The sequence below is a fragment of the Cricetulus griseus genome, chromosome 6 (genome assembly GCF_003668045.3).
Source record: "Cricetulus griseus strain 17A/GY chromosome 6, alternate assembly CriGri-PICRH-1.0, whole genome shotgun sequence".
Lineage (NCBI taxonomy): Eukaryota > Metazoa > Chordata > Mammalia > Rodentia > Cricetidae > Cricetulus > Cricetulus griseus.
The window spans coordinates 85,996,226-86,021,263 of record NC_048599.1 but is presented as its reverse complement, the minus strand read 5'-3'; the positions used below and the strand labels follow the sequence as shown (position 1 = coordinate 86,021,263).

Genomic DNA, 25,038 nt, shown 5'->3' with positions numbered 1-25,038 from the left:
GTTCAATTCCCAGCAACCACATGATGGCTCACAACCGCCTTGAATGAGATCTGCATGCAGGCAGAAGACTGTATACATAATAAATAAATAAAATCTTTTTAAAAAATTAAAATATAGGAACTGGAGAGATGTCTTAGAGGTTAAGAGAGCACTGATTGCTCTTCCAGAGGTCCTGAGTTCAATTCCCAGCAACCACACGGTAGCTCACACCCATCTGTAATGAGATCTGGTGCTCTCTTCTGGTGTGCAGGCATACATGGGGGCAGAATGTTGTATACATAATAAATAAATAAATAAATCTTTTTTTTAATTAAAATATAAACTACTTCAGATTGAATGGCCCTTATCCAAAATATTTCAGCTTTGATGTTTTTAAGATTTTGGGAATAATTGAATTTATGTACATTTCTTCTGGATAGTCCCAAAGTCTGAACACAGAATTCATTTATGGTTCATATACATATAGCTTGAAGATAATTTCATATATTTTTTTTTTATAAATTACACTTATTTATGGGGGGTTGGCACCGTTAGTTGCTAGAATGGAGGTCAGTGGACAACTTACTGATATAGTTCTCTCACACTGTGTAGGCTCTGGCCAGACAGACTCAGTCATTGTCTTCTAGGATTTTTGAGACAGGGTTTCACGCTGTTGTGTTAGCTGGCTTAGAACTCATTGTGTAGACCAAGCTGATCAGAACTATAGAGATCCACATGCCTCTGCCTCAGTGCTGTGATTGAAGGTGTGTACTACCATACCCACCTTGTCAGACTTTTTGGAAAGTGCCTTTATTGACTGAAACTTCTTGCAGGCCTTCATATAATAGACTTGCATTTATTTGTTTGTTTATTTTTGAGACAGGATCTTACTGTGTAAACCAGGCTAGTGTCAAACTCATAAAGATATCCCCACCTCTTCCTCACAAATGCTATATATCCAGTTTTACATACAATATTTATTTATTTAGTTATTTTTTTGAGACAGGGTTTAGAGACAATTATGAATTGTGTATTGAATTACAATTTATTTTGATTTTCAGAGTGACACCACCTCCCGTCTCTACCCCACCTCTCAGGATCCTAGTAGGCATCACATGTTAAGCTGTATCCTTAATTCCCAAAGTACAGCTTCAAAGACAGCCTTTGCTATATACCAAGTTTGAATCCAGCTGGGTATTGTGAGACCCCCTCCCCATCTACATTTCTAGGAAGGTTAAGTATTCCAATAGATGAAATAAGTTTGTTTTTGTTTTGAGTCAGGGTCTCTGTAGCCTTGGCTGTCCTGGAACTCACTCTGTAGACCAGGCTGGCCTGGAACTTGAGATCTACCTGCCTTCTGCCTCCAGAGTGCTGGGATTAAAGGTGTGAACCACTACCACCTGGTCACTTTAAATATATTAATCAAGCAATTTTGTTCTGAGATTGTATAGTAGTCCAGCCTATCATTAGGGTGTATTATTAAGGCTAAGTTCTATACTCCTCATCCTCCTTTCTCCCAAATTGGATGCACCTTCATGCCCAGCTTAAACACACATTTTATTTTAGAAATACTTTATTTTCCTCTAAGTTCCCTTTGAAACATTAGCTTTTTTTCATCTTACAGATGAGAAAGGTAAAGATTTATCTAGTCGTTGTGTTGACAAAATGCTGATGTGTCTGTCTCTGCTTCCTACTAGCTGTCCCTTTGCTGTCTAGAAGATAATAGATTGTAGTTCACCCACTGCCTTCCTAAAGTAGTGTTTCCTTTTTGTACATACTGTGGTATAACATACTAATATTTGAGGGTACAGGTGTTTTGTGAATATTCAGTAATTAAGAAGCTAGTTAATAAAAATAATTGAATGTTCCAAGGGATTTTTTTTGAGAGCTGTGACTCAGTGCTTTTTTCTTTGTAGGAAGTGAATGAAGGAATCCAAGCCCTTTCCAACAATGAGGAGGAGAGGAAAGGGGTGGCAGCTGCATTGCTCGCTCCCTTACTGCCTGAGGGAGTAAAAGAGGAGGAAGAAAGATGGAGAAGAAAAGTAATTTGTAAAGAAGCAGATCCAGTGTCCGAGGTTAAGGAAGCAAGCACAGCAGAAGAAGAAACTGGGACGATCATAAAGGCACAGGAAGTTACCCTGGACAGCTTAGAAGACCCTTCTCAGGAGGACCTTTGCAGTGTTGTTCAGTCTGGAGAAAGTGAGGAGGAAGAAGAGCAAGATACTCTGGAGCTGGAGCTAGCCTTGGAAAGAAAAAAAGTAAGGTTCTGAAGATCTCTTTGTAATTAGTTAGCTTTCTCTTTGCCATGACAAAATGTCTTGATATAAGCGTCTTAAAGAAAGAAGGATGTGGTTTGGATCACAGTTGAGGGTACAGTCCATCCCAGTGTAGGTGAGCATCGCTCTACCTGGGGCAAGGATTGTGTATGTCCACAGTCGGGAAGTCAAGACGAGTGCTGGTGTCAGCTGGCTGCTTTTCCCATTTTTTATTCATTCTAGGACCCCCCAGTTCATGGCATGATGCTGCCCACATTAAAAGTGGGTCTTCCCTTAGTTAAAATTCTCTTGAAAAAACTCCTTTGTAACATACCTAGAGGTGAGTCCTCCCTTATTTCAAAGCCAGTCAAGTGGACAATGGTGATTAAGCATCACAGATTTAAAGGACATATTTCCCCTTATTACTGTTGTGCTCAGAGATGGTTGTGCTCAACTTACAACTATTATTGGGGCTTCACTTTTGCTCATCTCTTCAACTGGGTTATTGTTAAAGATTTTTATATGTATGAGTATTTTGTGTACATTTATGCATGCCCAGTGCCTGCAGAGATCAGAAGAGCATCAGATCCCAGGAACTGCAGTTACAGATGATAGTGAACTACCATGTGGGTGCTGGGAACTAAACCCAGGTCCTTTGCAAGAGCAACAGGTGTTCTTAACTACTGAACCGTCTCTCCAGTTCCCTAAATTTTTATAAGCCAACAAATTACTGAATTGTTGTTTTGGTTTCTGGTGGTACTTTTGGTAGTTGTCAACCAATAAATAGGTCTTGTTAGATAATAGAAGAATTAAGTTGACTATTCCCTGTGTCTTTCTTCAATAAGGGGTGGCTTCAAATTTGTGATGTTCTTGGCTTTACTCTCCTGAATGCTGTGATTACAGACATGTTCTACCACACCCAATTTTATATGCTTTGGGATTTTGCCTTTTTTTTTCCCCCCTCCTCTTTGGGGGTAGTCATCTGCTGCTGTCCTAAAAAGTCCAGTTTGAAGCAGGATTTTATTTTATTTTTTTTTTAATGTATTTGAGTGCTTTATCTGCATGTACAACTTTATGCCAGAAGACGGCATAAGATCCCACTATAGATAGTTGTGAGCCACCATGTGGTTAGTGGGAATTGAACTCAGGACTTCTAGAAGAGCAGCCAATGTTCTTAACCTTTGAATCATTTCTCCAGCCCCTAAGCAGGATCTAACATGGGTCAGTAACAGTAACCTGAAGCTTTCCTTGTTTGAAGATTTGAATCTGTAGGGGACCTTCCAATAAAACTACTTCCATTATGTGTGTATATGTCAGAAGGCTTGTATGTTTGTGACTCTAGAACCTGTGCCCCCCCCATCAAAGTTTGTTACTGTCATTGTGAATTAACATTTGTTTGTTTGTTTGTTTGTTTGTTTATTTGAGACAAGGCTTTTCTGTGTAACCCTAGCTGGCCTGGAACTCAGTCTGTAGACTGGGCTTTCCTGAAACTCAGAGATCTGCCTGCCTCTGTCTCCCAAGTGCTGGGATTAAAGGTGTGTGGCACCACCACTACCTAGCCTTTTTATTATTTTGTGCCCACCCTGCCCCCAAGCTGAGGACCAAACCCAGGGCCTTTTGCTTGCTTCACTCTACCACTGGATAAGTTCCCAATCCCATGAATGAACATTTATTAATAGCAGAAGAATGTTGAGCGTGGAGCATAATATTAAGCTATGAAGGAAAGTGGTTAAACACTGATAAGTAGTTAATGTTTTGCTAACTTTATTAACACATTCTTTGTAGGCAGAGTTACGAGCCTTGGAAGAAGGAGATGGTAGTGTGTCAGGGTCTAGTCCACGTTCTGATATCAGCCAGCCAGCATCTCAGGATGGAATGCGTAGACTCATGTCTAAAAGAGGAAAATGGAAGATGTTTGTTCGAGCTACCAGTCCAGAATCTACCAGCCGAAGTTCTAGTAAAACTGGACGAGAGACTCCAGAAAATGGAGAAACTGGTAATTTGTGCTTTCCATAAACTAATTCCCTCCACACCCCTGTCTCTTGTGCTAAGAAATGAGGCGGGCAAGGAAGCCTTATTACCACTGACCTACATACATCCTTAGAACACAGTAAACTTTAGAGTTGAACTGTGTAGGGTAATAAGCCTCCATGGGTTTCTTCTTACACAATAGCAGGGTGATGGTGCTTTTATTATTTGATGAAATTCTAGAAATGAAGATTACTTCCATATCTCTTGATTTTTGTTTACTTGTAGAGATGTAAGAATGTGAGAGGTTGACATCAGTCAGGTCTTACATCTGTTACAAAGTAGGAATTGCTACTTTATTCAACAGCAGGAAATAAGATCGTCTCAGCCTTTTCTTTTTCTTTTTTTTTTTTTCTTTTTCTTTTTTCCTTATTCTCATTTCCTATTCCTGCTATACATTTTGTCTTTTTTACATACATACACTCTTCCAGACCATTTTTGTTTGTTTTTAATGAAAATAAAATATAGGCCACCCAAATGTTTGTGGGAAAGGTAAGATGTATAAGTTGTGCCTTTTCATTAAGGAATTCTATGCAGCAGTGCAGAAATGAATAAACTGTAATTATGGGTAACAACATGAATTTTTGAGACAGTAGTGTTGAACAAAAAAAAAGACATGGAGAAATGCACACGCTGATCTGTACATTGTAAGTCAGTAAATGGGTACAAGTTTGTGCTTGACAATATGTCCTTTATGAAACTGAAGAATGAATGGCACCATCAAAATAATGATCATTTGTAGGAAGGTTGTAGGTAGGAAGGTTGATAACAGGTGAAGCCGAATTGTAGTTCCTTTGTTCTTTCTGTTGTTCACACTATATTATATGTATTTGTCAAGGTGTTCAACAATATATATTCCTCTAATAAACATGCTACTGCATGTATCTTTATACACATTTTAGTGTTGCTACACATAGATTCGTAGTTATTCATATCTTGGATGTATGTGTGTATTGCATTTCATCTTTTATTTGAAGTATTTTTAAATATTATAGTATATAAATTTTATTTTGTTTTTTATACAAAATACGAAGATTTTCTTCATTAATCTTCCTTGTGAAAGGAAGATAATGTTCTGCACACAGGAATACCTTCATGTGAGGTATATGGTAGAGTACCCCTGCACATAAATTAGAACCAAGTGGTGATATCAAACATTAAAGGGGGAAGGAGAAATACTCTAGTCCATCAGATTCAAGAAGCAAACATGACACAAAAGCTGCAAATAAGACCAAGTCAGCAACTTTAATTGGGACACTACAGGTTCTACAGGGCAGCTTCTGAGACTCTAGTATGCACGTGCACACAGCAAGCAAGAGCTAGTTAGAGAGGGACTGGAATAAAGAAGTTTCACCACTAAATTAAATTAACTTACCAACTGCCAAAACAAAAGGAATGGGAGAGCATGTGAGTGAGTGTTGGTATACTCAAGGCATGTTATAGCAGTGTCTGCATGCTGAGTTCATCAAAACTTTTTAATTGATACAGATGAATCATTAATGGTCTTGTCCTCTCGACAAATTCAGACATGTTATATTTTAGGTGGGGTTTAGCTTTTATCTATTTACTCCTATACAAACATGTTAAGACAACATTCATTCTGTCCCAGAGGATGACCAGTGACATTGTTTATATTGATGACATTATCATCAATATTCCATCATCTGAAGGGAAACTGCTGCAAAAATGTTTTCCCGGGGCTGGAGAGATGGCTCAGAGGTTAAGAGCACGGACTGCTCTTCCAGAGGACCTGAGTTCAATTCCCAGCAACCACTTGGTAGCTCACAACCATCTGTAATAAGATCTGGTTTGCAAGCATGCATGCAGATAACTGTATACATAATGAATAAATAAAATCTTTTTTAAAAAAAATGTTTTCCCAGAGATTGGAGAAACTACAGCCTTGCTCTCTAATTTACTCCAAAGTCACTATGTCTTCTATCTGTAGAGTCCTTCAGCTTGAAGATAGGAAGATTAGTCCTACCCCCCATTAGTGGTGCAGTGGCCCCACCCAACCCCCGTGGCCTGTGAGTTGCCTACACCAATCTTGAGCAAGTTGCTGGGCAGCCTTTAAGCATCATTCAGGTCCTATGACTTGGTGGTCAGTCACCAGGTGTCCACTACAGTCTTCACAGCCACCTGTCTTGGGAACTTAGTGCTCACACCTGTATAATTTGATAAATTTTGTTTAATTGCTCTACAGGGTCTTCCAGTCAGAATTACAGTGATGCTTAAAATTGATTTTTGTGCCTGTCACTAGATCGATTTCTAAAATATGATTGCTATAAGTTAATAAATCAGACTAATAGATTTTGTTTCATATCATTTGAAAATGTAGAAAAAATAAGGGTTGGCAAGGTGGCTTGGTGGGTAAAGGTACTTACTGCCCGACAATGCAGTCATGACCTGAGTTCAAGCCCTGGGACCCATATAAAGGTAGAAGGAGAAAACCATCTTCACAAAGTTGTTCTCTGCTCTCCACATGTGTACAGTGGCACATGCACAGGCAACACACATTTTTAATTAAAATTTAAAAAGTCTAAGGGTATTCTGACACTTAGGATGCAGAGGTTTTAGGGTCAGCGGTTTCAGGCCAGCCTGGGCTACAAATAAGATCATATTCTAACTTTTGTTTTATCTTAGAGTTTATAAACTGTCTTGCATTGTATCCCTGTCTGGCCTGGAGTTCCCTGTGTAATTTTTGGTGGTGTTGAACTAAATTTTCCTGCCTTCACCTCTCAAGTGTTGGGGCCATGGGTATGTGCTACCATGTCAGTTGTGAAGCCCTGTGAAGAGAGAGAAGGGCTTTTGGCCAGGTTGCTTCAACATCTCCTCTGCTCTCCCCACCCAGAGTAGCTGGGACTATTGGTGTAGACAGCTATATGAATCTTGATTCTCTGTAGTTCTTAGCCATTTCAGAGAGGTAATTGGGTGGGTGTTGGTGGTGGTGATTTGGTTTTTTGAGGTGGGGGTTTCTCTGACTGTCCTGGTACTGACCTATGTAGATCAGGCTGGCCTTGAACTCAAAGAGATTCTCCTGCCTTAGCCTAAGTGCTGGAGTTAAAGGTATGTACCACCATGACTGGCACTGGTGGTGATGTTTTGAGACAGGAAATTGCTGTGTAGTCCATAGGGGCCTGAAACTCAGGATCCTTGTTACCTTGTTTTCCAGAATACTAGACGACAGGCATGACCGCCTCATGCCTGGCAGCTGAAGTTGATGCTGCTCTGGTTTTAAAAGTTTTCCTCCTATTCCACCCAGTTTGGTAAAGAATCCCATGTATTCCAGGTTTGATATCTAGCTTTTGTAAGAAATGGAAGTGGGGGCTGGAGAGATGGCTCAGAGGTTAAGAGCACCGACTGCTCTTCTAGAGGTCCTGAGTTCAATTCCCAGCAACCACATGGTGGCTTAAAACCATCCATTATGAGATCTGGTGCCCTCTTCTGATGTGCAGATATACATGGAAGCAGAATGTTGTGTACATAATAAATAAAATAAAATAAAAAGAAATGGAAGTGTTGCTATTTCTGGAAGAAAAGATGGGAAAGAGAAAGCAGAAGCTGTAAGGTAAATACAGTGGCGGAGCACTGTGATTTCGTGGATACCTTTGTGGGTGCTGGTGGACAAGTTAATAGAACCTTGATAAAGCCGGCAAGAGAAAGAACTAAAGCTATTTTTCTGCTGCAAAGACAATAAAATCTGTTTTGGAACTTTCATTTGTCTATTTTGGCTTAATTTCATGGTTTTTGTATTTTGTTTTTTTTGCAGCAATGGGTGCTGAAAATTCTGAAAAAGTAGATGAAAATTCAGACAAAGAGGCAGAAGTAGAAGAATCTTCCGAGAAAATAAAAGTCCAAATAGCGCCTAAAGTAGAAGAAGAACAGGATTTGAAAGTACGGTTATTTGTGGAACATAACTGGGGAGGTGGGGATGGGGACCGTCTCACTTTATAGCTCAGGTTGGCCTGACCCTCAGGGTCCTCCTGCCTGCATCTCCCAAATGCTGGGATTACAGGTTCAGCTATTAATTAAACTGTTAGTAACTGCTGTTAGCAAATCATAGGTTTTATTGTGCTCAAAACTAAAATTTAAACTAAAATTTTCATTTCTTTAGAACAAAAGATTTCAATTAAGGCTGGAATAAAAATGATCTGAGAAATTGTGTGAAAATTACAAATACTTGCTTTGCTAGAAAGAAATGACCTACCAATAAAGGCTTTTCAGGGTTTACAAATACTGAGAGGATGAACAGATTTAATTCCTATGTGAAATATTTGTCTTTAAACAAAGGCAGAGTTGTTTCTATTTGCATATGAAACCTCATGAAATTCTTTGATATCCACAGAGGATTGATTTATAACCAGGACCCCAATCTGAGCTGTGGGAGTCTTCTCTGTAAAGCAAAGTAGTATTTGTGTATAACTGAATGCACATCCTCCATATACGTTAAATCACCTCTGGGCTGCTAATACATAATACTACGTTAGGATTATTTGAATGGTTCTTTAGAGACAGCATCATCATGTAGGTCAATCCTCCAACCTCAGCGTCAGGAGTGCTGGGATTATTGGCCTGTATTACCATACTTGGCTTACACTATTGAGGACTATGACCAAAAATGTCTGTTTCTTGAGTATAGACAGCCTTTTTTTTTTTTTTTTTCCCTAAAATTTTTAGTCTGGTTGGTTCAGTGTGCCTTTTGAAATGTGATTTTTTGGGGGAAGAAATAGCATGGTATTCTGTATTGTGCAACCATGTAGAAGGGACTGGGAAAAATACAATTTTAAGGCTTCAGCTTATGGCTAACATAAGTAAAATTTGACAGTATTGGAATATCATTCATTATATTTCCCCTTCAGCTATTTTATGATATAATTGCCATATTTGCCATGTGTTTTGATATGTACATATCACTATATATAATAAGATGTTTTGAGACTATGCATATAGTGATATTACCACAAACCCTGCTAATCAATTGCCACCTCACAGATCTATCTTTGGGATAGGGGTGTTAAGAATGTTTGGATCTCTGAATGAGTTTCAGCAATACAATGTTGTATTGTTTACTGTAGTCACCATGCTGTACAATAGAGCCCCAATTTTATGGCAACAAACACCACTTTGGTATTCTCTTTATGTAAATTTTGTGTGTTTAAGATTAGGATCTGTATTCAGCTGTTGAAATCCATGTTTGAATGCATTGTAATAACAAGTAGATAAGCATTTTATTCATTATGTGAATTTGATTACAAAGTAAAATTCTAAGCATAGCTAGTTACAGTAAATTGTGTGCAGATAATAAATTTCCAGTATCTGTAATAATAAATGGAAGACTTTATATCACATAGGAATGAATGCTGGAGTTTTGGTTTTAATTTTTTCTGTTCTATTACAGTTTCAGATTGGAGAACTGGCAAATACCCTGACAAGTAAATTTGAATTCCTGGGGATTAATAGACAATCCATCTCCAACTTTCACATGCTGCTCTTACAGACTGAGGTAAGTCAGCTGGTTTTGGTGTAAATGTCACTTTGTTTTATTTATTTACTTTTTGTTTGTTTTGAGACAGAACCTCACTATGTAGCCATGGCTAGCCTGGAGCTTAATGTACAGACCAGAATTGCCTCACATTCAGAGATCCTCCTGGCTCTGTCTCCAGAGTGCTGGTACTAAGGGCTGTTGCATACACTCAGCTTATTTACAGTGCATGAAAGCTTTATTTGCTTACTTTCTTAACTCTATCTATCTATCTATCTATCTATCTATCTATCTATCTATCTATCTAATGACTTTTCAAGGCTAGGTTTCTCTGTGTAGCCCTAGCTGTCCTGGAACTCTCTCTGTGTACTAGGCTGGCTTTATTTATTCAAAAGATTTATTTCTTTATTAATCCTGTATACAGTGCGTGCCAGAAGAGGGCAGATGATTGTGAGCCACCATGTGGTTGCTGGGAATTGAACGCAAAACTTCTGGAAGAACAGTCAGTGCTCTTAACCTCTGAGCCATCTCTCCAGCCCATAACACATTCTCTTTTTTTGTTTTTTGAGACAGGGTTTCTCTGTATTATTTTGGAGGCTATCCTGGGACTCACTCTGTAGACCAGGCTGGCCTCGAACTCACAGAGATCCACCTGCCTCTGCCTCCCAAGTGCTGGGATTAAAGGTGCGGACCACCAACACCCCGAAAGCTTGGTTTCTTTCTTTTTTCTTTTTTTTTTTTAAGATTTTATTTATTTATTAAGTATATAACATTCTGCCTCCATGTATGCCTGCACACCAGAAGAGGGCACCAGATGTCATTATAGATGGCCATGAGCCACCATGTGGTTGCTGGGAATCAAACTCAGGTCCTCTGGAAGAGCATTTAGTGCTCTTAACCTCTGAGCCATCTCTCCAGTCCCATTTTTGTTGTTTGTTGTTGTTGTTGTTGTTGTTGTTGTTTTTTGAGACAGGGTTTCTCTGTGTAGCTTTGGAGCCCATCCTGGCGCTCTGTAGACCAGGCTGGCCTCGAACTCACAGAGATCCCGCCTGCATCTGCCTCCCAAGTGCTGGGATTAAAGGCGTGGGCCACTGACGCTTAGGCTGGCTTTAAGCTTAGCAAAATTGGCTGCCTCTGGCTCCTGAGCACTAGGATAAAAGGCATGTGCCACCAATGTCTTGCTGAAAGTTTTATTTTCAGCACCTGTCTCCACTTTCCGAGCGTTTATAATTTCAGAGGGCCCCTGGTGCTTGCCTGACTTTTATGTGGGGTGTGGGAATCTTAACTCTGGTCCTGATACCTTTGGCAAGCACTTTAATCACTGAGATATTTCCATAGCCCATAAATGGTGTTTGCATGGCATTCTATCTTAAGAATTGTTTTGTAGGGGCTGGAAAGATAACTCAATGGTTGGGAACATTTGACTCCTCTTCCAGAGGACCTGGATTCAATTCTATCATGCACATGGGAACTCATAACTCTCTGTAACTCTAGGATCCAACACCCTCACACAGACATACATGCAGGCAAAACACTGATATACACAAAATAAATATAAATAAATAATTTTTTTAGAAAAGAATGTCTTTTGTAGCTGGACAGTGGTGGTACACACCTTCAATCCTAGCACCCGGTAGGCAAATGTCAGCTGGATCACTTGAGTTTGAGGCCAGTCTGATGTACAGAGTGAGTTCCAGGACAGTGAGGGCTACACAGAAAGATTAGCCTTGGAAAATCAGTAAATAAATAAATAAGAAAGTAAGCAAATACTTTCACAAACTGTAAATAAGCTGAATATGTGCAATAGCCTATCTTGAACCACCCCACCCCCCAAAAAATGTGTTTTGTGGGCTGGATCGATGTCACAGTGGGTATAAACACTGTACAAAAGCTAGATGACCTTTGTTCCAGAACCCATAAGGGGGGAGAACCAGCTCTACAAAGTTGTCCTCAAACCTCCACTTGGAGCACAACATACACACACACACACACACACACACACACACTAATAAATAGTTTTATAGGGGAGGAGTTGAGATATAGGGTCTCTCTGTTTAGTCCTGGCTGTCCTGGAGCTTGGTATGTAGATGAGGCTAGCCTCAAACTTAGCGGTCCTCAGGCCTCTGCTGGAATTAAAGACTTGTAACACCACTTTTGATGCATAATTTTTTTTTTAAGATTTTAATTTTTTTATTATGTATACAACATTCTGCTTTCATGCATACCAGAAGAGGGCACCAGATCTCATAATGGATGGTTGTGCGCCACCATGTGGTTGCTGGAACTTGAACTCAGGATCTCTGGAAGAGCAGTTGGCACCCTTAACCTCTGAGCCATCTCTCCAGCCCCTTGATGCATAATTTTAAATAACGTGTTTAATAATGTGTTTTGCAGTTTTAACTTTGATATTCATATTTGAACTATCAGCTGCAGGTAATAGCACTTTTTTAATTAAAGCAAATGCCACCTTAATAGAAGATGAGAGATTTGCTTTCTTGGTCTGCTCCTCTGTTACAGCATAATGATACAGTCTTTGAGTCTCTTACCTCTTTTTTTTTTGTTTTGTTTTGCTTTTTTTAATCTTTTACCTCTGTTTTCTGATATCAGTTATAATTCTGTGTTAATTCTAGACTCGAATTGCAGACTGGCGGGAAGGGGCTCTTAATGGAAATTACCTAAAACGAAAACTTCAGGATGCTGCAGAACAACTAAAACAGTATGAAATAAACGCCACTCCTAAAGGCTGGTCCTGCCACTGGGACAGGTACGCACTCTTCTCCCCTTTTCACCTTTCACCTTTGACATCTCAGACATGATTTGTGATCACCACCACCTGACGCCATGACAGCCTGTCTGGAGACTTGAGAGCATCTGGGCAGGCAAAGCACTGCAAGCAGAGTTTGGCCAGCCATACATTTGGAAAAACAATGTTTAAAAGTGTTCCATGTAACGGATTTTTTCCCAAGATTGGACAAAGCCGGTTTTTACTCTCCAGAGTGTTGCACGGAGTAGGGCGGGCTTGGGGGTTAAGCGCATGCGAGAGCTCTGTGCGCTTTACAGGACCTCTGGAAGCAACTACTCCTGATTAACCTCGGTGAAGTTAAGGAAAACTTCGTGACAGAAGATGTGAATGAAGAACAAGATTACTATCCTCTGCCAGCAGGTCAGATGAAAACATTTCTTTTTATATTTGGCTTTTCTTGATTTTTTTTTTTTCGTTATTTGAAATCTTTGCTCTTTTATTTTTCAGCTCCCAGATCCTCTCCCTCTCTTTAGCTTTCACTGTGTTTGATATCAAGAATTTGAAATGAATTCCACGGTCCAAGAGGGGAAGAGTCACCTTTCACTTCGATGTTCTCTTCTTTGGAAGGGAAATTAGTGTTCTAGGCAATCGAGTCCCTTCATTAATGAAACTTGGAACCCGGTTATGCATTGGCAAAACAAAACAAAACAAACGAAAGAAATGATTTCTAATTCATCTGTTGAGAGGGCTAAGGGCTGTATTCACAGAGCTGCTGGCAGTGCAAAAAGCTTTGAATTTTCCTGGGTTCTCCATCCTCAATTGTCAAAGCTCTTTGTTGCCTTTGTGAATAGCAGTCCATAAGAAGAGGTTCGTCCCTGTGAGAGCAGACTGTTGCTGTCCTGGGACAGGACCAAATGGAAGTGTCTCTGTAGGAGAAGAGATTTTTAAAACATGTGTTTTCTTTCTTGTGATTTAGGGATCATAGGCGATATTTCTATGTAAACGAACAGTCGGGCGAATCTCAGTGGGAATTCCCAGATGGTGAGGAGGAGGAAGAAAGCCAAGCACACGAAGTTAGAGATGAGATTCTTCCTAAGCCGACTGTGAAAGAGAAGACCTGCATTGATCCAAACTCCACAGAATCCTCTGAGAATTCCACAGGTAAGACAATCTATTCTGTTCTGGTTGAACAACAGTTTTGGAGGAAAAAGTCATTCCTGTTTTTATTATAGGATAATTTATAGCATAGTAATAATATGCTAATTGCAAAGTCCAGCTTAAACTAAGAATGTATGAGTTATAGTAATACTCATACTTTGGCTTTTTGACTAATTAGACTTAATTCCTTTAGAGTTTGGCATCAAAATAAAATTATCTTTTGATCTTAAATATTTCATGTAATAAATATTAATTAGTATGTGTTTAGTGTACTCTAAATTTTATGCATAATTAAATAAAAATAATTCACATTAAACTTAATAAAAGAGACATATTTCTGTTTTTTTCACTGAGAAAACTTTAGATCTACAAAAACAGTAATGGCCATTCAGAGGACTAGGTAGGTAGTTGGATTGCCTGGATCTGTGAAGTAAAATATAAGGATTGTTCTACATTTTATACAGTTTAAGTCTATTGATATTTTGGCCTCATTTCTGAATTTCACTAGTCTTGTATATTTTGCCAGTACAAATCAAAATGATAGAAAGGCTGTAAATATATATTCTATTCTAGCAATCAATGAAAATTGTCAGTGATATTTTTAGATAAGAAGATCAGAAATGGGTGAAATTCCCATTTAAGATGCTCTTAGAGAACTGGGCAGTGGTGGCAAATGCCTTTAATCCCAGCATTTGGGAGGCAGAGGTGGGTGGATCTCTGAATTTGAGACTAGCCTGATCTACAGAGTCGGTTCCAGGCTGGCTACACATAGAAACCCTGTCTCCAAAAGAAGCTCCTAGAGTATTCAGTGCCCTGTGGTTGGTTTGTTTGTTTTTTTCTGTCTATGCATGCACAAGCAGAAACTAGAGACCAACCTTAAATCACATTTCTCTGAAGCCATACACATTTTTTTAACAAGATACCTCACTGAGACCTCCTTGATTTACTCTAGGAGTAAAGTTTACTCTTAGATGGTAAGTTTACTCTAACCATCTAGTCCCAGTGATCCACCTTCTCTCCTTCAGCACTGCTGGGATTCCAAGCAGGCACCACCAACCCTGCCCCTCCCTTCTTTAAGACAGGGTCTCACTATGTAGTCCTGGCTGGTCTGGTACTTGCCATACAGACCAGGCTGTCCTCAAACTCAGAGATCCCTCTGCCTCTGCCTCTGCCTCTGCCTCTCAAGTGCTGGGACTAAAGGTGTTTGGCCACACCTGCATTTTTTTGTCTGGTTTTAAGATATAGTTGCTAGGATGAACTATTTGTTGTGCTTGCACCACAAGCACTTTACTGACTGAGCTGTTTTCTGTTCTTTTGTGCTCCCCCCCTTTTTTTGTTAAACCATCTCATCTTACATGTACAGGTGTTTAACCCAAATATATGTCTTTGTGTATCCCTGGTGCCTGGCACCTCAAAGGCCAAAGAGTGTGTCAGAGTCCCCAAAATCTATAGATGGTTGTGAGCTGCTATGTGGGTGATAGGACTCATCTAGAAGAATGTCCAGGGCTCTTGATCATCTCTTCAGTAAGTCCCCCCCCTTTTTTTTTTTAATGAATGAATGGGCTTTTATAGCTCCTTTGTCTATCCTGAGACCTAATTGGCTGTTCAGAAGAGTGACATAGTTCCCCACTTTATAAAAGAAAATGCATTTTTGCTGCCTATTTTTTGCTCTTTTCCCTTCTTTGCTTTCTTTCCCACCTCCCCCTTTCTTCCCTGTTTCTTATAGTGGTACTGGAAATTGAACCTAGGATTTGCACATACTCCTACACTACTGAGCTATATTCCAGATTATTTTTGACAAGACGCCACTCTGTAACCCAGGTTTTGGCCTTAAACATGTGATCCTCATGTTTTGGCTTCCTGAGATTGTAGGCTGGTGCTACCAGACTTGTGATAAGACCTTGTCCCAAAAAACAAAAAGCCAAGACAGTTAGCAGTTTGTTAAAGTAGCATTTGAAGGCAAGATGACTATGGAGTGATTCGTAAATAACTAACCCTTTAAAAATAAAAAGTAGGAAACTGTTTGATAGCATAAGAAGAGCCAACTTCTTTTATCTTCTTCCTATCAAAAGTGTGTAATGGCTATTTCAATGAAATGAATAAGGTAATGCTATCCTGCCCCAATATTATTTTGTGCCTGCTTGGCCACTTCTCAGCCTTCCACTCCCAACAGCCACATTCACTTGGTGATGCTTCTAGGACTATCCATGACCGTGGCCACAGTTCATATATATTATGTGATGTGTGGAAGGTGCCACTAAGCCTTGCAAAGAAAGCAAATGTTACTAGGCCACTCTAAATCTCTCACTAATGTAACCCTCCTGGAGCCCTAATGTAATTATGGCTTTGTCTTTAAGAATGTTGTACCTCGAGGGGCGTTGCCTTTCATCCCAGCACTCGCGAGGCAGAGGCGGGTGGATCTCTAAGTTTGAGGCCGATCTGGTCTACAGAGCGAGTGCCAGGATAGGCTCCAAAGCTACACAGAAACCTTGTCTCCTAAAACCAAAAAAAAAAAAAAAAAAAGGAATGCTGTACCTCTGAGCTTTGGCACCAAGAAACTTTCTAGAGTTACAAGCCCGCTATTAGTCTGGCTGTTGTTAAAGGACTCAATTTTTTTAATTGGTTTAATCAGCATGGTTGTCAGTGACTGTTTCATTTAGTCAAGAGGCTGAGACAGGAAGATTGGGAATTTGAGGGCAGCCTCGTGGAAACCCTCCTCTCTACATATACCCATTTCCAGTGCAAAAAAAAAGGTGCTTTGTTCCTTGCTCCCATCAAGAAATTTGCAATCATATCCCAAGTGATTTTATTAACATCGATAAGTAGCCTAGATAACATTAGAGTAAAATAAAAATCCAAAGATTATAAATAACAAGAGTAAGGAATTTTATTCTAACACATTTCAGAAGTCTACTTTTGATAGCAGTAAGTGACAGATGTTTCTACTAACAGTTTATAGCTTTTTCTTTGTTTAGTGGATAATGAATTGAGGCTTGATGTTGGTTGAGTGGATGATTATATTCCTGACCACTCTGCTTTCTTTTGGTTTTTGAGTCAGACCCCAGACTGTTCTCAATGCCCAGATAAGAAAAGTATGACCTTTATCTCCAGATCTTCCCGCCTCCACCTCTGTTTTTTAAGATTTTGTTTAATTTTATTTTATGTTCACTGGTGTTTTGCCTGCATGTATGTCTGTGTGAAGGTGTCAGATCCCCTGGAGCTGTAGCTACAGACAGTTGTGAGCTGCCATAGTGGGTGCTGGGAATTGAACTTGGGTCCTTTGAAAGAGCAGCCAGTGCTCTTAACCACTGAGCCATCTCTCCAGCCCTCCTGCCTCTACCTCTTAGGTGCTGAGATTACACGTATACACATCACCACACCAGGATTTTTGACCATAACTTCTCATTTTTGTACATTTCCTAATTGAATACTATACAGTTACCATTTTGGGGGGGAGGGGGGGAGACAGGGCTTCTCTGTGTAACCTTGGTTCTCCTGGAACTCAGTCTGTAGACCAGGCTATCTTCAAACTCACGGAGATCCACCTGCCTCTGCCTCCCAAAGTGCTGGGATCAAAGGCCTGACTCACACTTGACAGTTCTTAAGTGTTGTGGGGTTTTTGTTTTTAAATACTTTAATGTCAAACATTAAGCTATTTCATCCTATCGTTGATGACAAATGCAGTTGGTATTATCCAGCTTACTACACTCATCTTTAAAACCATCTTTTATTAAAAGAAACTTAAAATATATTTATCATAGCTCTAAAGAGTGGACAGTTGGGCCAGGTGGTGGTGGCACACCCCCTTTAATCCCAGCACTCAGGAGGCAGAGACAGGTAGATCTCTGTGAGTTTGAGACCAGCCTGAGAGTTCCGGGGCAGGCTCCAAAGCTACAGAGAAACCCTGTCTCCAAAAAAAAAAAAAAAGTAGAGGTATATTTGTAATAGACATGTGATGCTTAAACTAGGTTTTCTGTTTAGAAGTTTAATTTTAACATTTTCTTTTAAAAGATTTATTTTTATTATTTATGTGTATGTGTGTGCGCCTGTTGAGGCCAGAAGGTGGCCTTGGAACCCTTGGAACTGCAGTTACAAGCATTTGAGAGCCACCTGATATGGGTACTGGCATCTGAACTGTGGTCCTCAAGATAGAACAGCAAACCATCTTAACCACTGAGCCATCTCTCCAGACCCAGTGCTTTGGCTTGTTAAAGATAAATCTTTCTGCCAAAATGAAGGAGGTTTTCAAGTTAGACACCCTTTCCACATGACTTTAGGGCTTAGCCGGAATAGACATAGTTAGGATGTGCAATAGCAGATTATTGTATCTTCTTGTATTTCACCTTTATGATTGTTAATTTTGGATATTTTACACTATTAAGTTTTAATCCTTTTTAGACTAAAAGGGGAATTGTAGGGAGGCACTGTAACCACGCCTCCTAAGGGTTGGCTACAGGTGTGCTTAACCCATGCCTGTCAGGGCGTGGTCAAGGGGTCTTCAGGATGATGCGTGGGGGGTTCTTAAGGTTCTGCAGACACATAGGAGCCCCTTCTCTCTGGCCTGGCTGCCTTGCCCCTGGCACGCTCTGGCTTGCTTTTGGGCTGGTGTTTATCTGAATAAAGAAATCTTAGGCTTACGGACTACGGATCATCTTTGAGCATACGCGGCACGCAATAATCTACAGATAGGCTCTCTATGTATTTGAGACTAGCTCAGACTCGGCTTCCTAGGAGTCACAATTACTGGCTTGTGCCACCATGCCAGCTAAAGTAGCTTTAACTTTTCTGTGCTTAAAGCTAAAGAGAAGAACTATCAGTGTTTGAGAAACAGCTTTTATATTGAGTAAATTTAGGGGCTTAGGATTCAAGTATTCTATTACTTGTTGAATTTATCAAGTTTGTTGTGTGTGTTCTTGTTTGGTTTGTCTTTGTTTTTTGTTTTGTTTTTTTCTTTCTGGAAACAGGGTCTAATGTATGCCTGGCACTTGCTGTGTAGCTAAGGATGACTTTGAAGTCACAGTCTTCCTGTCCCACCTGAGTACTGAACTGGGATCCTAGGTGTATGTTACCATGCCTGGTTTTATGCAGTGGGATGGAACTTGGGACTAGGAATCATACTGTCAATTGAGCAATGACCCCCCCCACCCCCCTTCAAATGGAGTTTAATTAACACTCATAGAAAGTTTAGATACTTGATTGCTTTTGCTGGTTCACAGACCACATTATTGACTCTGACCTGGTGCAGTTCCTTGCATTTATTTAATTAGCAGCATGTCAGTGTCATAAAAGCATGATACTTGAAGACAAGAAAACTGCCAGTCATCAAGGCTGACACACAGTTCATTCATGATGTCTTAAAGTTAATTCAGTAGGAGAAAGTTTAATTCTATATTAATAATCTTTAATATTTATTGCTTTATTTTGTCTTTGGTGTTCTGATGAAATATTGAAGTACTGTTCTATAATAGATTTTCTAGCTATATACATAATCTTTTTGGAATCTTTTTGGTCAAATTAGTCTTCTGAAATGTTTTTGTCTCAATGTTAGTATGTAACTAAATTCATATTACTTGATGACAATACAAAAAAGGTTAATGAATCATTTGAGTTCTTTTAGCTGGAAAACTGCATTCATGTTTTCTAGTAAATCTCTTGCTAGTGTCCTTTTCTTTAGCAATAAGGAATGTCTCAGTAATTATAAAATTCTTTTCACAGTATATTACATATGTGTTCCATTAGCAAAACCATAAAAGGCAGGTGACTGTTGGTTGTTTGGGCTTTACCTTGTCAAGTGTCAAGTATAAATTACCTTCTCCCTAACCTAGAGTCTTTCATAATGGAGCCCTTATTTAATTCAGTTTTGGCAGGTGGCTGCTCTGGATATTTACTCTATCAGAAGTGAGCCTTTAGATGGCTCTTCAGCTCTTTCACCAATAGAAAGCACTAGGCTCGGCATCAGACCTGGTCTCTTGGCCCTGGCCTGGCCCTGCAGCTCTGTCTTCCTAAGATGATCAGTTCCTACCTGGGTTTCATTACCTCCAAAATGAGGAAGTTGAATTAGTTGATTTCTCATGTTTCTTCTACTCCTAGATTCTATGATTTTTTAGGGAGAAAATCCCCTCAACATTCCTGGGATATATATCTAATAGTCCCATATATTGTGAAACACCCCTATTGACGATAAAGAGGGATGGGGAAGGCTACAAGTAAGTATATCCTCCTACTTTCTCTAATCTTTAAAAAGCATTACCCAGCAGTGAGACTGCAGTCTTCAATGACAGTGTTTGTGAAGTTTGAGGAAATTTAACATAGCTTTTCAGTTATAATTTAACTCAAGCTAAAGCAACAGCAGTTTCAAAAGCTCTGCAAATTCCACTTATCATTTGCCTTGACATTTTGTCCTCAGTTTCTTCACTCATCACAGAAAGAACAATTACCTTCCCTTTTTGTTGGTATGATTAAGCAGATGAAATTTACACACATAAACGAGTGAGAGTCCACAATTGCAAGCATCTTGCAAATACATTTTAAAACTAGTTATCCACATTAATCAAAATAGGTAGAATTTTTTGTTGTTTTTGTTTTGAATGGGTTTTCACTGTGACACCTCCACTTAACTAGCTCGTTGAAAATAATAGTAATAAAATGGAATCAGTATTACAGATATACATGATTCCCCTACTTTTGAAACAAACAAACAAAAAAGACCCCAGAGAATTGCTGCCTTCTCATGTTGAAATAAATGTTTGGGGGGCGGCGGGGGGGGGGGGGGGATTCTAGAGGCCTGGAGCTGTTAAGGGCACATACATACTGCTTTGGCAAAGGACCTGAGATTGGTTCTCAGCAACTCACACCTGCCTGTAACTCAAGCCCCAAGAGGATACAATGATTCAGTGCCCTTTTCTGGTCTTCAAGGGTACCTGCACACACACAGGCACATACATAGAAACACATACACTTAAAAATAAGATCAATTTTCAAATTATAGATTTGGATGATGGAATTGCTCACTATTTTGTGATTGTTTTTATTTATCTACAAATCTGGATATAAAGAATAAGGCTATAAAGAATATAGTAGGGAAAGTTCTCTCAGAATCATAAATTAACCTTTCTGTAGAAATAATTTCTAAGTTGAACTGTTTAGAGTGACATTGGTGTGGCTAGCTGTGAGTCACATTTTAATTATGGGAGATCCAGCTGGCCCCTGCTGTTTGAAGTTACTGTGCACATTTGCCCTAGGTTGGTACTGGTGTCTATTTTACTGGTCAGGTGAACATGAACGTGGACATTAGCCATGAAGGATTTGTCTTGATTTGTCCCTGACTACTGTGTGTTTTCCAGGTTCTCTTTGTAAAGAATCATTTTCTGGTCAAGTTTCTTCATCACTCATGCCACTTACTCCCTTCTGGACCCTCCTTCAGTCAAATGTACCCGTGCTTCAACCACCATTACCTCTGGAAATGCCACCACCCCCACCTCCACCCCCAGAGTCTCCTCCGCCGCCACCTCCTCCTCCTCCGCCACCTCCTCCTTTAGAAGATGGTGAGATTCAGGAGGTAGAAATGGAGGATGAAGGAAGTGAGGAGCCTCCTGCCCCAGGAACAGAGGAGGATACTCCTTTGAAACCTTCAACACAGACCACGGTTGTAACAAGCCAGGTAATGCTGTCCTTGGCATTCGGGATGGTAATGGGGACTAGAACATGATTGACATTTCGGAGAGTATATTTTATAGGTCTACAATTGCTGACTAGGATGTTTGTGTTTCAGAGTTCAGTTGATTCTACAGCCTCTAGTCCTCCATCCACTAAAGCAGTAAAGAGAAAAGCAGCAGAAATTAGTACTGCAGTGGTCCAGAGATCAGCTACTATTGGTAGTTCTCCAGTTCTCTACAGCCAGTCAGCTATAACTGCAGGTAAGCATCATAATTAAAGTGGGTTTTTCTCAATGTATCATTTGTTTACAGCATTAGATGCTGTAAGTAGAAAGCTTTTGGTTGAAAATACTATTGATGCTTATTTTTCTCAGTTACTAAAAACTACCCTTAAACATGAATCCTTATCCTTACAATATTATTTTCTGTTTTGTGTTATCGAGGTTTGTTTGGTGTGGTTTTTCAAGACAGGGTTTCTCTGTGTAGCCCTCACTGTCCTGGAACTCACTCTGTAGACCGACCAGGCTGAACTCGAACCCAGAGATCCTCCTGCCTCTGTCTCCACCTGTAGAATGCTGGGATTATAGGTGTACACTGCCACCGCCCAGCTGTTTTTGCTTTTTAAAGACAGGGTCTCAGTAAATCTAGATGGGCCTGGAACTCATTTTGTAGATCCTCTTGGGTACTGGCATTAGAGGTGTACTCCACTATTCAGGGTCTGCAAAATTTTTTTCTATACATTTACGTTACCAGTTTTTTTGTTTTGGGGTTTTGTTGTTGTTGTTTTGGTTTTTCGAGACAGGGTTTCTCTGTGTCTTTGGAGGCTGTCCTGGAACTAGCTCTTGTAGACCAGGCTGGTCTCCAACTCACAGAGATCCACCTGCCTCTGCCTCTTGGAGTGCTGGGATTAAAGGCGTGCACCACCACCCGTTTATACCAGTTATTTTTACACTGAAGTACTTTAATCTCTAGATGTTCAGATTTTATTTTTATAGGTTTTCAAGATAGAGTTTCTCTGTGTAGCCCTGGCTATCTTGGAACTCACTCTGTAGGTAGACCAGGTTGGCTTCAAATTCAGAGAGCCTCTTGTTTTTGCCTCCCAAGTGCTGAGATTAAAGACATAGCCTGCCCTGCTCAGCTATAAAATTTTGTGAGTAGAAAATACTTCCTTTAAAATTCCTTTTAAAGGAAGAAGTATATTGAGGTCATTTTGTGATTGAACTCTTAGTTTTCTTTTCCTTCTGTCTTGTTACAGTATCTTTTATAGTATTGTTTTATGTTTCCTGCATTAGGTCACCAAGCAATGGGAATTGCACACCAGGCTGTCGGGATGGCACACCAAGCAGTATCAGTTAGCCATGCAGCAGCAGGAATGGGTCATCAGACCAGAGGGATGAGTCTGCAGTCAAATTACCTTGGACTAGCAGCAGCACCTGCAATTATGAGTTATGCTGAATGTTCTGTCCCAATTGGAGTGACCACTCCATCATTGCAGCCAGTTCAGGCTCGAGGAACTATGGCAGCACCTGCCGTTGTAGAACCACCACCACCACCACCTCCTCCACCTGCACCTACACCCACACCACCACCGCCACCACCAGCTCCCAAAGTGCCACCACCTGAGAAGACAAAAAAAGGAAAGAAAGAGAAGGTGAGTCTTCTATTTATTTTTTTAATTAATTAATTTAATTTTTGATAGGACAGGGTTTCTCCATGTAATAGCACTGGCTGTCCTGGAACTCACTTTTGTATTTTTTTAATTAAAAAATTTTGGGAGGATGATATGTAGCAAAAGTAACTTTTGTTGTTGGTTTTGTTTTGTTTTTTTGAGACAGGGTTTCTCTGTGTAACAGCTCTGATGAGTTCTGTACACCCACGATGGCCTCGATTGAACTGACAGAGATCATCTGCCTCTGCCTCTGCCTCTGCCTCTGCCTCTGCCTCCTGAGTGCTGGGATTAAAGTCATGCACCACCACGGCCCATTTTATTTTTAAAAGGATGATAAGTTAATAAAGATTTATTGCCAGGCAACAGTGATGCAACACTTGGGAGGCAGAGGTAGACAGATTTCTGAGCTGGAGGCCAGTCTGGTCACACAGTGAGTTACAGCACAGAGAGCTACATAGTGAGACCCTGTCTCAAACCCCTTCCCCCAAAATTTTTATGTGTGTATTTTGCCTACATTATATCTCTGTACCACCTGTGTGCTTGGTGCTCATAGAGGCCAGAAGGAGGTATCCAATCCCAAGAACTGGCATTACAGGTGATTGCAAGCCAACATTTTTTTGTGCTAGGAATCAAACCCAAGTCCTTTGAAGAACAACCAGTGCTATTAACTGCAGAGTTGTCCCTCCATTCCCCTTCCCCAATTAATCATTTTTAAGCATTTCTTTAAAAATGATTTGTTTCCTTTTATTTATGTGTATGTTTATGTACCTGTGTATATACACAGGTACCTGCAGAGGCAGAGAGAGCATCAGTCCCTGGAACTGGGTGGTTATGAGCTCCTGATATGAATGCTAGGAATTGAATCCAGTTCCTCCAAAGAACAGCAAGTGCTGTTAACTACTGAGCCATCTCCTCAACCCCCATTAAGAAATTTTTATGTATTAATACATAATGTATTTTGAGCATTGTCACATACCCATTACCTCTTTTTGTATTCCTTCTCCTACTAACTTCCTCCTTCCAACTTGTCTACCTTTTTGTTTATTCCCTCCACGCCTTTGTTCTACTTGCATAACTTTTTGTTTGTTTTCAAGATACGGTTTCTCTGAGTAGTCCTGGATGTCCTAGATCTCACTCTGTAAACTGGATTATCCTCAAACTCTGAGACCTATCTGCTACTGCCTCTTGAGTGCTGGGATAAAGATATGCCACCATGCCTGGCTTCTTTTTTTTTTTTTTTTTTTTAAAGATTTTACTTATTTATTATGTATACAACATTCTGCTTCCATGTATATCTGCACACCAGAAGAGGGCACCAGACCTCATAACGGACGGTTGTGAGCCACCATGTGGTTGCTGGGAATTGAACTCAGGATCTCTGGTAGAGCAGTCGGTGCTCTTAACCACTGAGCCATCTCTCTAGCCCCTTCTTTTCTTATTAGTAAAATGACCCAGTGAATTTTATAGTTTATAGGAGCATGAGCACTTTACCGGTGCCTTTACCACCAAAAAAAAAAAAAAAGTTTCTTCCTCCTCAATCAACCACTGTGTGTACAAATCCTCAGAGAAGGGTGGTGCCCCATAAGCCCCTGCCCTCTTCATGACAGGCTGTTTTTGATAGACCTAATCTTGGTCGTCAGTTCAGCTGCTGTGAGTTCAGTAGAGCAACAGCCATGCCATTCCAGAAGTCAGCATTCCACACTATCTGTACACACAACATTAACCACTTAACATTCTGTCACTTCCATGATGCTTGGAAGCCTTGGAGTTCTGAATGCATCCAGTGTCACACTTCCTCCTTGGTTTCATGAACAGATCTTGATCTCCAGTGTAAAGGACTTATTTCCTTGTTTATGAATTACATCCCTCTGATTGTAACTTTTTTAGGCAAAGAAAAGTAAAACCAAAATGCCATCTTTGGTAAAGAAGTGGCAGAGTATCCAGCGGGAGTTAGATGAGGAAGATAATTCAAGTTCCAGTGAAGAGGACCGGGAGTCAACTGCTCAGAAGCGCATCGAGGAGTGGAAGCAGCAGCAGCTGGTCAGGTAGGGAGGGCAGTCCCGTGTGGG

General features: G+C 40.1%; 1 protein-coding gene across 1 annotated transcript in view; it reads left to right on the top strand.

Moving 5' to 3' along the window:
* Window positions 1-25,038, top strand: part of Fnbp4 (formin binding protein 4) — a 34,450-nt gene that overhangs the window by 8,204 nt on the left and 1,208 nt on the right. The window contains exons 7-16 of the mRNA XM_027422613.2: window positions 1,896-2,237; window positions 4,020-4,230; window positions 8,032-8,156; window positions 9,661-9,765; window positions 12,375-12,508; window positions 13,464-13,648; window positions 20,989-21,305; window positions 21,417-21,561; window positions 22,593-22,951; window positions 24,857-25,014. Of these exons, the coding sequence (XP_027278414.1) occupies window positions 1,896-2,237; window positions 4,020-4,230; window positions 8,032-8,156; window positions 9,661-9,765; window positions 12,375-12,508; window positions 13,464-13,648; window positions 20,989-21,305; window positions 21,417-21,561; window positions 22,593-22,951; window positions 24,857-25,014 (2,081 nt within the window). The remainder of the gene's footprint in view (window positions 1-1,895; window positions 2,238-4,019; window positions 4,231-8,031; window positions 8,157-9,660; window positions 9,766-12,374; window positions 12,509-13,463; window positions 13,649-20,988; window positions 21,306-21,416; window positions 21,562-22,592; window positions 22,952-24,856; window positions 25,015-25,038) is intronic.